The following is a 16908-nucleotide window of genomic DNA, read 5'->3' on the forward strand; positions in this document are numbered from 1 at the left end:
TGAAACTATGCTAATGCATACAATTCTCTTATCATTTTACCCAATAGTTGTAAGTCATGCTAGTATATTCAGTGATATGTTAACTCACAAAATGAAATATATCATTATATCCTTACACTTCTCATATTCTATCTGGGTGATATCTATAAAATGTGCACAGTTTTAAATTTGCCTAATCGTACGTGTGTGGAATGAATAAAAACTGGTTTGCGTGTTGAAAAATTTACTAAAACTCAGAACAAATGAACATATATCGAGATATCAAGTAAAATTTGTTTTTTTGTTGAACTCGTGAAAATAATTCTTAACAATGACTGTGATGAGTCAATAAAACAATAAATATTATTGTAAGCTATAGTTTTATTGTTTTAATTTAAATTATTAGAGTACATATGATGTTGAGATTATATAACTATAATAGCAATCCTAGAATAACTAGAACATTCCTGAATATTAATGTTCAAGAGAATTTGCGAAATATCTAGAAATAAACACGCAATAAATACGAGAATCAGTGAAACACCAAGTTCGGTTTTCAGTTGTTAGAGTACCAGTGAAAGTAAAGTATCCAAATCAGTTATTGCTTTTATTCAGTTATTCGATCGATTAGCTGTAAAACTATAATATATAATTACCTTTATTTGTATGCTAGTGGAACTCCCAGTAAAGAGTAAATTTCTGACGAAAATAAAAGTATTAATGGTCAACCAACCCTGAATCTGGAATAAATGTTATGGGAGAAAAAATCTAACTTCTTACTTGATGTGCACTGGACCGAATAATTAGCAAGAATCTGTCCAACGAAAGAAAACGTTACAACAATACCTTAAAACAGTTAATATTAACTTCTGGTCATACCGAGGTAAAGCTATATCTAATTAAACATGTTGTTCTTATGACTTTTACATTTATGTCTTATTATATTTTATACAGTTTGGAATGGATTACTTCGTCAGTTGGGTAGCCTCGCTGTTAACGATATTTTCAGCTGTAAATTTCATAATATATTTAAGGTTCGGTTGGATATTTGTCAGGAGTGAACTTCTGAATGTCTAACTTCATACAATTCTTAATGCCCGAGTAGGTATTATAATCTAGTCTTTAAATTCATCTTAAATTTCAATATTACAATTCTATACATGTCTTTAACAGTTAATATTTCCGTATTTGGATATATATATATATATATATACCATAGTTTCCCCGATAATCTTACGCTTGTTTAAAACTGTATGTTAATTAAAGGAAATTAATCTTTTAAACTTTTAACACACACACACGAGTTTTTGTTTCTCAGTAGATTATTTATTTATGAAAATCACGTAGTCTCGAACACGTTCATCATATAAACTGTAAATTAAAACTCAATTTTCACATTTCTGTATGTAAAATCAGCGTCTTTTAAAGCTTCGCATTTACTTGTTCGTTACACTGAGTGTGCATACTGAAAAACATGAATATATTTCATGAGAGTCCTAGTTTTTGAAAATACGGAGGTTCATTATGGACCATAATAAACACTATGTGCTACTAATGTCACTGTACTACACACACACAACTATGACTGATGGGTTTAGTCACGTGATCTTACATATTCCAAACGATTTATACGAGAACCATTTATACGGTTTATCTCATTAATCATATTAACCCTCAAATTACAAACTTGTTCATTTATATTCACTGCCGCTGATATCCACATACTGCATTATCTGAGTAGTTTCTGTGCTTAGGCCTATTACATCACTCAGTGTAAAAAAGTATGATTCAAATTTCGTATTTTTATGTAAAACACATAGAGGTCTCTGTCGGATTAACTGCAGTATTTTGTTTGTTTTATGTTGTTATTCCCGATGTTAGAAAAATACATAGGTTCAAAAACTCTTAATAGAAACGAATAGGAACCCTGTAATCCGAGCGCTTTTGAAAGGCGGACATTTCTTCGGGGGCATGCTGAGGGTTGGTATTTTTTATTAATTATTTTACGTGTGACTCATTAGGGAGCTCTACAACCAACAAAATCGTGGACACACAAGAAATGTGATGCACAAACTGCTTAGACAAATATGTTTAAAAAGCCAATGATGTCCTTATAAACAGCACGGTTAATTCACGGGTTTAATGTGTGTGTGTTTCTGATAGTAAAGCCACATGGGGTTATCTGCTGAGTCCACCGAGGAGAATCGAACCCCTCATTTTAGCGTTGTAAATTCTGAGACTTACCACTGTACCAGCGGGAAACTCGAGTGTAATAAAATAGTATATTCAAAAGAAGAGTTACGTTAAGCTTTTATCTGGTTTAAAAATCTGATAACTTGATATTTTACATAAAATCTATCAAATTCAAATAAGAATGTTATAAGTTATCAAAAGGTAAAGGCTGTAATTATAACCATTTCTATTTTACTGTTTCGATTTCTTGTTAACACCACCCTTGGGCTACCCTTGTTTGATTGAATAATGGGTCTTACTCGTTATCCTTATAACGTACCCCCCAATGGCTCAGCGGTATGTCTGCGGAATTACAACGCTAAAATCCGGGTTTCGTCACCCGTGGTGGGCAGAACACAGATAGCCCATTGTGAAGCTTTTTGCTTAATTCAAAACAAGCAAACAAACCTTATAACATACTCATGGCCCTGAATACACAACGCGTTTTGACAGCAATGAGGCTCGAACAATGTGTTCTGACCAAAGAGAGAGTACTTTGCCCTGATGTGAAGAAAGCTAAGACATAACTTTTTTCTTTTCTTTACTTCGCGCAAAGCTACTCGAGGGATATCTGTGCTAGCCGTCCCTAGTTTAGCAGTGTAAGACCAGAGGGAAGGCAGCTAGTTATCACCATTCACCGTCAACTTTTGGGCTATTCTTTTACCAACGAATAGTGGGATTGATTGTAACATTGTAACAACAACACGGCTGAAAAGACGAGCATATTTAATGTGATAGGGATTCGAACCCGTGGCCATCAGATTACGAGTCGAGTGCCTTAACCATCTGGCCATGCTGGGCCAATGTTAGAAGGAATATCAAACGTAAATCAGTTTTAGTTTCCAACAATCACGTATGAAACAAAGTATGTTATGTGACGACCTTTTTTATATTGTAAGAGAAGCTTTAACTGCTGGAATCATGTGTTGGTCATAAAGTGAAGGTTAAATATGAAATTAAAATATTCTTCTTAACATTTCGAAGGTATTCGGGATCAAAGACCCAGGGTTCTTAGAAATCAGAGAATTTTCTTCCACCCAGCTCGCGGTTTGTAAGTTATACACAAAGTGTTTGGGAAAAAAAGTAAAACAAAAATGAGGTTTTAACATTTTCGCTTCAGTTATAAAAGATTTTGCATCCGTTTCGCTTAATACGGCACGTAAGAGTCGTAGGAGACAACCGTTTGACCACAGCCGCTTCGTCATAATCGTAAAGTACGTATAAAGTTTTGCACCTGCTTCAGTGGAGTGTAGCTCAGAAGCACTGTAGCATTGTTGTGCCATCTGGCGTCGATAGGTTTCTTTAATTGTGTTCTGCATATTATAATTATTATACCTTGCCAAGTTCCACTCTCTCTACGCTGCTATTTCGCGGCTAAACCGAGTGCAAAGCCTTGCGTTAATAACATAATGGCTGTAGTTGAGTGATCGTTTCCTACTGCCACTCTATACTAAGTAAAACGAAAAGTCAAAACATGACTTCCATGTTTAATAACTAAAACTGAATTTAAATGACAAGCTAAGATATTCACTAAAAGAAACACTCTTTTAACTCCAAATAAACATTTCATTTAATCAGATAGCAAAGTGGGTCGAACTTGAATTAATACACAAACTAAACGGCGTTATTTCTGTCGACATTTCATTCACAAATCTAGTTCTTACACACACAAAATTGCGCTCATCGAGTGAGAGAAGAGGCCGCGATAATTTCCTTATGCTCTTGGAGGCGGAGAAAAAATGGTGGCGAATATTTTAAAATTAAAAAAATAAATAATTATAATTATATCGTTATAATTATCTCTCACACTTTTGTATAGTATTTTACAATACTAGATGGAATAATAATTTATAAAGTTCAAGAAGACAAAAAAGTTTCTACGTTCCACAGCTGACCAAGCCAAGACTGACCGGTTTGGAACACTGGCAGCCGCTTAGCATGTGAAATACACGGGTATCTTCAGTTGACAATGATATGCAGTAAAGAAGTTATATGATAACTTGTTTGAACCAAAGCAACTACGCACGTGGTTTTAAAAATGAAATAATAGATAATGAATTGAAAGAAATAACGTTTACGTATAATAATTTTAATTTCTGTGTAAAGCTGTTAACCTATATTAAAATCAAGGCTAGATAATGGTTACTAGACTTTTAATCAGCGATTATGTCCTGTTATGCAATTTAAACATGAGGATATTGTCTTCTTGGGCTAATGAATATGGGGATATTGTCTCCAGGATTAATGGGACTAATATTTGTTTGGAAGAGCGATACTTAAGACAAATTTTCACCTGAAAGTCTAGTGCGTAGAATTTTTTTTTACCCTCTTTATTATTAAAAGCCTTCCCAGTGGCACAGCGGTATGTCTGCGAACTCACACCGCTAAAAAAAACAGGTTTCGCTACCCGTGGTGGGCAGAGCACAAATAGCCCATGGTGTAGCTTCGAGTTTAATAACAAACAAACATTATTAAAAATAATAAAATCATGAGAAGTAAAAAATACTAAAAATAAGCAACAGTGACGTATTGATAAAAATTAGTAAAGTTTGATAAACATATTGCAGGTTTCTAAATTAGATTACCATAATTAAAGACATGGCTGATTTTATTTGACAGGCCTATGCTGTACTACATTCATTTACCTTGTAGTACACTACTCTGTAGGATAGTGATATAATATAACGCAGTGTTATATTATAACATTATTATATTATAAAACGAGCCGACCACTATGCTTATCAAGCCGTTTAGAACACTGTTTTAATGTAAGGTTTCTCAGTGTATAAATTAGAGTTCTACGCGCAGACTTTATTAACTCGTCTCTCCAAAATGAGGGCTCTACGTTTTTATATATTGTTTATCCTTATGAGCACTACTAAATACAGTCCTGCTTTTGAATTACATTTATTAATTCTTTTTGTTCCGAAGTGTTTGTGGCGTAGTTTGTTTGGAAATTTAAAAATAAAAAGGAAGGGAGGGGTCAGAGGGAATTAAATTCCATGTAGTTAACAAGATTCACCATGGAAACCAGTTGCTACACTTAGATTGTGTAACAATCAACAGCATTAATAATATCTTGAGGTAGTGATATTGTTCATCCCAATCATCAAATAAAATGCAAATAAAACCGGTTTCGGTTATGAATACTGCTGTAGAACCTGATGATCTGAAAAAAAAAAAAAAAATCAGTTGCAATTGTATTTCAAAACAGTAGGCTGGTAGACTAAAATATTATGAGTTATGTAATGGTAAAACAATAAATATTGTAGTGTGTCGTGTTTTAACTGTATGGTTCCATCTATTGTCGTTATCACTGAAGCTGTCATTTCCTGAGATCATATCAAGTAAAGTCCATATGTCCTGATACTGGTACACGATTGGCTGATGAGTATACTACGTGAATAACGGTTTAATTTTCTATTGTTTGGGAAGAAAGGTGGAAATTGATTCAGACAGGGTGGGGTAGATACTTATAATTCCCTGGGGCCCATGAGAATGTCGGCCCTGAACAGAATAAAAACTGTACAGTGTATTTTGTATATAATCTCCACTCTAAGATCAACTCATATGATTCCAGTATGTTAACACCTCTCATAAGGTACAGATAATCTTGTCACGAAATACGCTTTGTTTTATTTGTGATTGTTAACAAGCAAAATATTGCTTCATATTTCTTGTCATTTTAAACAACAACGTTTTATTCTTACTTCTCTTCACATCAAGATGGTTCATGTGCTTAGGTGTTTTTTATATGAATCCGAAAATTGCACTTAGCGGCCTTTTGTTACAAGAAACGCGTTGCGTATTTAAAAACCTGTGTTATAAAAGTAAAGGCTGACACCTACTATCCGATAAAGAGTTGAAGGCAGGTTTTGCTGGTTAACTGCCTTCCCTTTAGCCTATGAGTACAAAATTAGGGATGGCTAAATAGTACATATTTGATACAGATGAAATGTTTAACTTAAAATAAAAAATAGAATAGATTGCTTATGGCTTGTTACAACCTTGTTATATCAAGACTATGTTCGCAAACTTATACGGACCTACATAATAGTGTGTGTTTGTCTTTAATTATTATGCAACGGATAAAAAGTATACAGTTATCAAAAAACCCAACAGTGTTTATGAGGTCATGTGGCGAAATATGACAGTTTTTCTTCGTCATATTATTTTGTTCCAACACAATATCAGTCTCGTGTTTTCCATAACACATTTTGTGGAAATTCCCTCATATTCAAGTGTGAGATGCATTCTTAGCACATCAGATGTGGCATAAACCCAGACTGATATCCGTACACTTTCCGGCATGTTCAACAGCACCCTCCACTAACACAAGAGCAACTCCGCTAAGCCTACAACAATGTAAAGGTCTCTAACCTCCCAGTATCTAACCACGAAAAGGGTTTTCCCTGGCACCATGAATGTTAAATCAGGGCTGCAATTCATACAGTGCGTATATCCACCGAAGATGAACGTTGGCTCTTATGATCCGAAGATGTCGACAGTCGAATGACTAGCAGCATTTGATCATTCTCTCAATCGCGCATGGTCGGAAAAAGCCCTTCTCCAACCCTGGATGATACCAGCAACAATCCAGAGAGTAACGACATTACAGGGTGAAGGAGTACACTTCCTTCAATGTGGTACTTAGCGCACCAATCTTTCATCAAGAATTGTCATTTCTACACGTTTTTCATCTTGGGAGATTTGGAAGACCAAACCTCCTTGTGGAACAAAAAGTTCAAACTTATCAGACTTTTATATCTTCGTAAAGCTATTATTCCGTATTTACCAACCATCTTCAGTCAGTATGTCGATCTTCTATATGTCTGCTATTGAAATATAAACCACAACTTTGGATCATAGTGTTATAGAACATATAACAGTATAGAACACGACATTCTCTGTTATTTTCGAGAGATAATACTTTCAGAATTCCACTGAATAAAGCAGAAATAATGTGTTTGATTTATTATTACATGTTTTACGTTGAATTTATTCGAACGTTCTTGAATTGTTAATATAGGTTTTCCCGTTGATTCTGGGGTTGTTTGACCCTCTCCGAGAACAGTGAGACTGATGCATTAGTTCTTCTGAATGATAAAATTAATTCGGTTAAAAAAAAGTAAATAAATACCTGGTGTTAAACATGGATAATACTGTGTTGTTTATCCTTACTGTAGTTCCGATTTGTAAATGACTTAAATGAAATTGATAATAATTAAAATACATTCACGTGAACCAGTTCACACCATAATAGTTGTTGTTTATGAAATTGATAATATAATAGCGCTTAGACTATTACTATGTGTGTCATGTCCTAACTGGCCGGCCCGGCATGGCCAGGTGGTTAGGGTGCTCGACTCGTAATCTAAGGGTCACGAATTCGAACCCTCGTCGCCCCAAACATGCTCACCCTTTCAGCCATGGGGGCGTTATAATGTTATGGTCAATCCCACTATTCGTTGGTAAAAAATTAGCCCAAGAGTTGGCGGTGGTTGGTGATGACTCGCTGCCTTCTCTGTAGTCTTACACTGCTAAATTAGGAATGGCTAACGCAGATAGCCCTCGTGTAGCTTTGTGCAAAATTCACAAACAAACAAATAAATCGACTGGCCTCGTGTCGGCCTCCTAGACACTGGAAACAACGGATAGTATGTGGTTGACATTTCCTTTTCTTCTTTGCTTTAATTTATAAGTTTTCAGAATTGTTCACAATTCTATAGATACATTTTCATCCCATTATTAAATAACATAGCCGTTATAGGCCTTTTTTACACCCATCCTTTACTTGCATACTTTATAACAATGTTTTGTATGTTTGTTTTTCAAGTGCTAGTAAAATACGGGTTTTGTTTAACTGCATTACTAGGAACTTGATATTGGGCAGTTTTGACATAAGAACTTATATCACTTTTTTTCAGTGTCAGCTTTAACCTCAAAAATTTGATAGCAACTTTTGTTGCCTTGTACTGCAGAAACACTTTTAGAATCGATTAATTTGACACTAGTGTTCGTTTTATTTATCAGTGACGGTTTAGAACCGAGTAATTTAATACCAATGTTGTTTTTTTGTTTATCAAGGATAGTTTAGAATCGAGTAATTTGATACTAACGTTTGTTTTGCTTAGCAGAGACCGTGATGAACCGAGTAATTTGATATCAATGTTTGCTTCATTTATCAAGAACAGTTTAGAACCGAGTAATTTGATACCAGTGTTTGTTTTGTTTATCAGGGACAGGTTAGAACCGAGTAATTTGATACTAGTGTTTGTTTTGTTTATCAGGGACAATTTAGTAATTTGATAACCGAGTCATTTGATACTAGTGTTTGTTTTGTTTATCAGGGACAATTTAGTAATTTGATAACCGAGTAATTTGATACTAGTGTTTGTTTTGTTTATCAGGGACAGTTTAGAACCGAGTAATTTGATACTAGTGTTTGTTTTGTTTATCAGGGACAGTTTAGAACCGAGTAATTTGATACTAGTGTTTGTTTTGTTTATCAGGGACAGTTTAGAACCGAGTAATTTGATACTAGTGTTTGTTTTGTTTATCAGGGACAGTTTAAAACCAAGTAATTTGATACTAGTGTTTGTTTTGTTTATCAGGGACAGTTTAGAACTGAGTAATTTGATACTAGTGTTTGTTTTGTTTATCAGGGACAGTTTAGAACTGAGTAATTTGATACCAGTGTTTGTTTTGTTTATCAGGGACAGTTTAGAACTGATACTGTGTTTGTGTTGTTTATCAGGGACAGTTTAGAACCGAGTAATTTGATACTAGTGTTTGTTTTGTTTATCAGGGACAGTTTAGAACTGAGTAATTTGATACCAGTGTTTGTTTTGTTTATCAGGGACAGTTTAGAACCGAGTGATTTGATACTAGTGTTTGTTTTGTTTATCAGGGACAGTTTAGAACTGAGTAACTTGATACTAGTGTTTGTTTTGTTTATCAGGGACAGTTTAGAACCGAGTCATTTGATACTAGTGTTTGTGTTGTTTATCAGAGACAGTTTAGAATTGAGTAATTTGATACCAGTGTTTGTTTTGTTTATCAGGGACAGTTTAGAACCAAGTAATTTGATACTAGTGTTTGTTTTGTTTATCAGGGACAGTTTAGAACCGAGTAATTTGATACTAGTGTTTGTTTTGTTTATCAGGGACAGTTTAGAACCGAGTAATTTGATACTAGTGTTTGTTTTGTTTATCAGGGACAGTTTAAAAGTAAGTAATTTGATACTAGTGTTTGTTTTGTTTATCAGGGACAGTTTAGAACTGAGTAATTTGATACCAGTGTTTTTTTTTTTTATCAGGGACAGTTTAGAACCGAGTAATTTGATACTAGTGTTTGTTTTGTTTATCAGGGACAGTTTAGAACCAGTAATTTGATACTAGTGTTTGTTTTGTTTATCAGGGACAGTTTAGAACTGAGTAATTTGATACCAGTGTTTGTTTTGTTTATCAGGGACAGTTTAGAACTGAGTAATTTGATTCCAGTGTTTGTTTTGTTTATCAGGGACAGTTTAGAACCGAGTAATTTGATACTAGTGTTTGTTTTGTTTATCAGGGACAATTTAGAACCGAGTAATTTGATACTAGTGTTTGTTTTGTTTATCAGGGACAGTTTAGAACCAAGTAATTTGATACTAGTGTTTGTTTTGTTTATCAGGGACAGTTTAGAACTGAGTAATTTGATACTAGTGTTTGTTTTGTTTATCAGGGACAGTTTAGAACTGAGTAATTTGATACTAGTGTTTGCTTTGTTTATCAGGGACAGTTTAGAACTGAGTAATTTGATACTAGTGTTTGTTTTGTTTATCAGGGACAGTTTAGAACCGAGTAATTTGATACTAGTGTTTGTTTTGTTTATCAGGGACAGTTTAGAACCGAATAATTTGATACCAATGTTTGAAGGATAGTTTTGAATTGAATAGCTTGATATCAACGCGTCTTGTGGATCACGGCAATTTTAATCGAAGAATTTTGATATCAGAATGTGTCTCAAACATTTAAAACAGCTTCGAACTAAGTTATTTGATATCAAAATGTGTCTCGAGTGCCAAAGACAGTTTTAGATTAAGTGGTTTGTTAAACTTTTGTCTAATGTATCCAGAACAAATTTGAGTTGATTTCTGTAATGCTAACACTATCACCTGGATATAAATGAGAGTTTCTACTATGATTATGTTCTTATTTATTGATTTCCAGTTACATGTAATTTTGTGGTATATGTGTGTGTTTTTCTTATAGCAAAACCACATCAGGCTATCTGCTGAGTCCACCGATTTGCGGTATGAAAAGTAATATTTTGCCAGATAGACATTGATTCTTCTAAATGAATTCTTTATGCATGTTAACAATATGCATAAGGTGGAAAATATTTAAGTAAAACATGTGTGGGTTAAGTAAAATACAGCATGGGAAGTATATAGATGCGTTAAGCCTCTTCAGTTTGCCCTACGTTACCATGGGAACTGCTAGTAATATACAGTCAGGATATAGCTTTATCAACATACAACTACTTCACGTGTGTATGTACAAAACCTTCTATGACAAGCCTCTCTCGACTGGCCTGAGCTGATAGACAAAAACCAACTAATACTAAACCACACATACTTATATATATGTATGTGTGTGTGCGTATATGTGTATATGTATATGTTCGTATAGGGATTATAGCCCCGTGTTAATCTTTTCTGAGTTTCCAAGGGACCAGTATAGCTACAGCAACACATAAAATGACGTTTTCTCATACGCTACAAATCTAACTGATCTGGATTCCCTGGTTTAAAAATAATACGGCTAAAATTAAACTTTTTATTCTCAATACATGATGTAAGGTTTAGCGTGTATATTTTTATGATAGCGTTTGATATCATGTAAAAACATAAAGCTGTCTACAGCAGAAAACATTTATAATGACAGAGAGACAGAAATAGTTTAAGAAAAGAAACATCTGCGCGCCTAAAGAATTAGCATCTCTTAAAATATCTCAGACTGCCCTTTTCTTTAAATCCACAACAGAAAGAAACTATTGTAACATGTTGCATTGTTTCTCAAATTTCACCATACACAGAGTCTCACAAAAGATATCGAAAATCATGAAACAGGTTCATTCAATCGTTGCTAGAATGTGTTTACACTGACAATGAATGTTTGTTTGCGGTTTAATATAAGGTTGTAAATTTATCCGACTCTTACTGGCAAAACTATATTTGTGAGAACAGTAAAAGTCCAACCCATGTTGACATCTAACCTAATTTGCTTTGAAATATTAATTAAATCGCCCGCAAAATTTTAGCCTGTGCTATAAAATTTTTGTTTAATAACGAAAATAAAGTAAATAACGTCAGTCGTAAATTTTTAATAATCGATCTGCATTCTTACCTAAATATCGCCCTCTAGTGACAACAACTGTTATTTTACATGTACCTTTCTTGTTACTTTAGTTGATTGCACGTCAAAGCTTTAAACATGAATTTTAAATGTCATAGTTAAAAACTAACTTATACATTCCGTCAGTGCATTCGTATTAAGTAACACAAGTTTATAAGAATATAAGTTAGCGTCATAAACGAAGGAACTAAACAGAGGAAAAAGTCGTATATATTAAAAGAAAAAATATTGGTCGAAGTTATATTTATGTATATAATCCACGTATATATTTTTCTATATTCTTTTGTTTCAGACCGAGTGGCTAACAGCTCACATTGTACTTCTTGGACTAAGATACCTGACCGTCGCCATTATGATGTGGACGGAATGGGTTCCTACTTCATAGGTAAGCCACCATTGCCTTGAATTGTTTGAACTTTCTGAAAATATGGGCGCATGTCAACGATCTGTATTTGTAAAACAAAAGTATTGGAATGCATCATTTCCTACCGTAATTCAAACAAAAGAAAAGTGTGGTTTATAGTAGTTATTTTACGCTGTATGTGTACAACCGTATCACGCAGAAAGATGATACTTAACCAACTCATACAACTCAATACACACCTGGCTCAGACATGTAGCTGTCGAGACAAGTGCAGATGATTTAAATTGTGGTGCCACGAGTTCTGACGTGTCCATAGACACGCACACAAGAAACTGCCCTATCGTGAAATTGTGAATCTAATGCTTAAATGTTATATACAAAGTGTAACTCGTTATAGCCACGAGCTAAGAGCAGCACGTATACACATGTAAGTAAGATTCGGGCCTATCGTGAGTTAATAGATCTAACAAGTTATAGCATATAATATAACAATAACAAATACCGTAGCACTTTTGGGACAAGGCAGGTGGGTCTGTCTTCTTCGAAAGCGTTAGAATTTGATCGATTTTTTTCTTACGGTTATTTTCTACACTTTTGTCTTAAATGTCTTTTTTCAAATATATATATATACTGTCATGAAAATGTCACATAAAATATTCGGGGCTAAACACTGCAACCACTGAAGCGCAGATCCTCTGCTTCACATGATTTGGTGTTACAGAAGTCACTTCTAATAAACAGATTGGTACAATGAACTAAACGTGAACCAATAGGATGCGACTGTTATCAGTTTCGGTCTTCAAATACTGCATTTTTATGTAAATTCAGTTTACTTTTGACGTAATGTTGCTAAATAAACATAATTTGTCTCCTAATGACGTAATTAATGTTTTTAGAAGAAAAAAGTTTTGTACGCAGATACGCATCACTTGAATAAAAGTTAACGCCCCAGGAAATAAAAATAACTCAGTGATAATGACGTAGACAAAAGAAAAACGCAGAACATATTTCATCCACAATTTAAAATTACGCTCGGTTAGGCCTAACGCTGAAAACAGTTATGTAAGTTTTAATTTTTTCGATTTTACATTCTTAAGAGACAGTATCCTTCATATGAAATATATGATTTGAAAGATTCTATGTTATCCCAAATAAATAGACCTGGCATGGCCAAGCGTGTTAAGGCGTGCGACTTGTAATCTGAGAGTCGCGGGTTCGCATCCCCGTCGCGCCAAACATGTTCGCCCTTTCAGCCATGGGGGCGTTATAACGTGACGGTCAATCCTACTATTTGTTGGTAAAAGAGTAGCCCAAGACTTGGGGGCGGGTGGTGATGACTAGCTGCCTTCCCTCTAGGCTACTACTAAATTAGGGAGGGTTAGCACAGATAGCCCTCCGAGTATCTTTGTGCGAAATTCAAAAACAAACCAAATAGATATTTTTATACGAAATCCACACATCTTATAATTTAGGTGTAGTCTTTTTCGACATAGTATCCACATTTATTTTATGATTCTTTAAACATGTTTATCCCTTTTAATTTTTGTATTACCTTCCTATTTTTTATATATATTTATGCTATCATGAAAACACCCAAAATAACGGTTATTTCCTGTTTAACAATTTATAAGTGGAAAACTTGTATACGAAACACGATCGTCAGTTATGCTGAAACAGTAAAGTTCATCTGAGGTTCAAAGCTAACAAAGCTAAATAGTTATTTCTTACAAACCTCCTAGTGGTTTAGAAGTAAGCTTTACAGCTTATAACGATAAATATCGGGTTTAGATACCCGCGAGAGTCACAATGTAAAAAGCCTACTGGGTAAATTTTGCGTTTACACGCAAACAATATTGTACGAATTGAAAATTAAAAATTATCTTTGTAGATATCAATCAGAAATCGAATAATAAATATCCCAGTCGTTAATTGAGACAAAATACAAAATAGTTAAATTTCGTCTTTTTCTTACATTTTAAACTAATAACTCTGTCCTATAAACATTGCTACATTGCAAAAAAAAGTTTCTAAAGTTAAATTGAGAAGACTTTTTTGTAGTTTACGTATTAGCTTTGACTAATTTTAATTACAAGTAAGTCTGCAACGGTCCAACAAAAGCTTATGCTTTCTTCTTCATGTATTTTAACTGGATGATAAACTGACAAGTATTTCTTTAATTATAAGGTTTCTACTTCAACATTTCTTTGGAGTTCAATTAAACAAATACTAATCATAAACTGCATTTTTAAAAGACAGAAGCAACTGAGAAATATCCTGAACGCTAAGAGAAATGTTTTATGTAAATTGAAGTCGCAAACGTTAGTTTGAATTTTGTTATCCCATAAAATATTTATGCATCACCTGCTATTTTATGAGAAATATATTGAGGTCATTGAAGCAGAACATTGGTGCCACGTTCTGTTAAACTGATGCTAATAGTTATCAATATTATTTAATACTCAATAAATATAAATATCTTTAATACTTAACAGTAAATGTCATTTATAAAGTAAATACGTTTTTATGTTGTGTTTATTTTATACAAGATTTACAACATTTCTTTTTCTTTTCTTTGCGTTTCGTGTAAGAGGAGAAGTCTCAACCACCTGGTGGTAAACTGTTATTTGGTTCTCTCTCTGTTGTATATGAACAGACAGAGATAATTTAAATTTTCTTCAGATAATGTACAAAAAATCAAGTTCTTCTGCGTTACATATATTCTACATCTCCTTATATATCAATAAATTTGTTTCCGGTTTATAACTTAAGACATTATATAATTTGTGGAACAGAATAATTCATCTACGTGTAGATAATTTGTTTGTTTGTTTGTGTTTTTCTTATAGCAAAACCACATAGGCTATCTGCTGAGCCCACCGAGGGGAATCGAACCCCTGATTTTAGCGTTGTACGTGTAGATAGATTTGGTATTGTACAAAAACTACTTTATTCGACTGCTACCTAAATAATTAAACCGACTAAGTCTGACTTTCTAAAATGAAACAAAAGTGCCAACTTGACAAGTGATTCTTTGAAAACAAATACGATTTCCACCTACGCTGTAAAAACTTTAAATTTTTTTGACAGGCTTTTGAGTTGGTAAGTTTTTCTTCGTTGTCCGTAAAGTTTAATTTTCTTTGTACGTAAAATACTTTCTAGACACGTTCGAAGAAATTATCGTTGTAAATACAAAAATTTTTACTTCCAGTTAAACCAAGATACGTGGTTTTTTTACTTGTATCGGTTGTTTGATAATCGTGATACGATGTAATATAGTTTTATGCATATAGATAGATACTGTTTTTAAATATCACTGTTCTTTACATCTGTGAAACTGGCATGAGCAGTTACGCTAGTATTTACGTCCAAATAACTTCACATATTAACCACCCTTTCCTCCTCTGCAGCACCACCTGTAGCCAATTCTCGGAAGCAGCGACGAGAAAGAACAACATTTACCCGAGCGCAGTTAGACGTTCTAGAGTCTTTGTTTACGAAAACACGTTATCCCGATATCTTCATGCGCGAAGAGGTAGCATTGAAAATTAACCTGCCAGAGTCCAGAGTCCAGGTAAGCGTGTTTAAAACTGTTCAGTTTAGAATACAAACTAGATCTTTAAATATACTCTTCAAAAAAAGAAACGCAAAAGGCAAAATATGAGACAAATTGTTAACAAGTTTATTCCGGGTAGTTCTGTATGACATGTGTGAAACATTGCACATTCACTGCTGAACATCCAAAGTCTGCAAAGGCGAAGTCCACGCTCACTAGGTGGAGTTTAACGTCACTCAACGTCAATAACGAGTATGCCTCCCGTGAGCATCAATAACCGCTTGGCATCTCCTGCCCATGGAAGCGATGAGATGACGAATCACATCCTGTGGAATGGCTGTCCACTCAGCCTGCAAAGCTGCTTTAAGCTGAGGTAGAGTCTGCGGTTGAGGTTGTCGCCGTCGCAGACGTCGGTCTAACTCGTCCCAAAGATATTCGATGGGGTTTAAATCTGGTGATCTGGAGGGCCAGGGAAGAACGTTGATGTTGTGGTGTCTCAAGAAGACAGTGGCGAGTCGAGCTGTGTGAGGACGGGCGTTGTCATGTTGATAAACGTCGTTGACGTTCACCATGATGGGTTGCACATGGGGCCTAAGAATCTCGTTGACGGTTGCGTACGGTCTGATCGGAAATCCTACGCAGCCCTCGCATGGTTGAGGCAGTAGACGTCGCAGTGGTGGTCATATCCCGAAGGTGACGTAACCGAATGTTGCGATCTTGTGCGGGTGTGGTCACACGAGGTCTGCCAGATCGTGGACGGTCACGAGTTGATCCATGTTGTTGGTGACGATTCCATAGCCTTGTGATGGTGCTTGGGTGGACATTCACAGCTCTGGCAACATCTTATCGAGATTCGCCTGCTTCCAATCGACCAATGGCGTTGTAGCGTTGTGCTTCAGTCAGTCTTGGCGTAACTGTATTGCGTGTCGGTGGCTTAACACTGAGCTATGGAAACCGAAAACCCGTCACTTCTATAGGGATTTTGCACATGTTGCACTTGCAGAACATGCAGATCTCTCAAACAAATTTATTGGACACGCATGCGTTTTGGCGAAAAATCCGATGTTTTCCTCCGTTTTCAGTGTGCACAACTTTTATTGTCATTTTGGTCTGACAGTCAGTGCCTTAACACGTGTAACATCACATACTCTGAGCTTGTAACGTCATTACATATATTTCTCTTTAAAATAACAAAAATATCCCTTTTGCGTTTCTTGTTTTGAAGAGTATAGTTAAACCTTCTAGAGTTCAGGTAAAGTTGTTTAAAACTGTTCAGTTTAGAATACAAGCTAGATCTTTATACGGTTGAACCTCCCAGAATTTGGAGTCCTGTTAAGACGGTTTAAAACTCTTCATTCTAAATAGTGAAACGATTGGAT

The 16908-nt window shown here is 34.8% G+C and overlaps 1 protein-coding gene across 1 annotated transcript in view; it reads left to right on the forward strand.

Moving 5' to 3' along the window:
- LOC143227045 (homeobox protein OTX2-like) overlaps positions 1 to 16908 on the forward strand; it is a 43689-nt gene that overhangs the window by 22056 nt on the left and 4725 nt on the right. The window contains exons 2-3 of the mRNA XM_076458594.1: positions 11905 to 11997; positions 15384 to 15547. Of these exons, the coding sequence (XP_076314709.1) occupies positions 11905 to 11997; positions 15384 to 15547 (257 nt within the window). The remainder of the gene's footprint in view (positions 1 to 11904; positions 11998 to 15383; positions 15548 to 16908) is intronic.

The sequence above is a fragment of the Tachypleus tridentatus genome, chromosome 1 (genome assembly GCF_004210375.1).
Source record: "Tachypleus tridentatus isolate NWPU-2018 chromosome 1, ASM421037v1, whole genome shotgun sequence".
NCBI classification, from domain to species: Eukaryota; Metazoa; Arthropoda; class Merostomata; order Xiphosura; family Limulidae; genus Tachypleus; species Tachypleus tridentatus.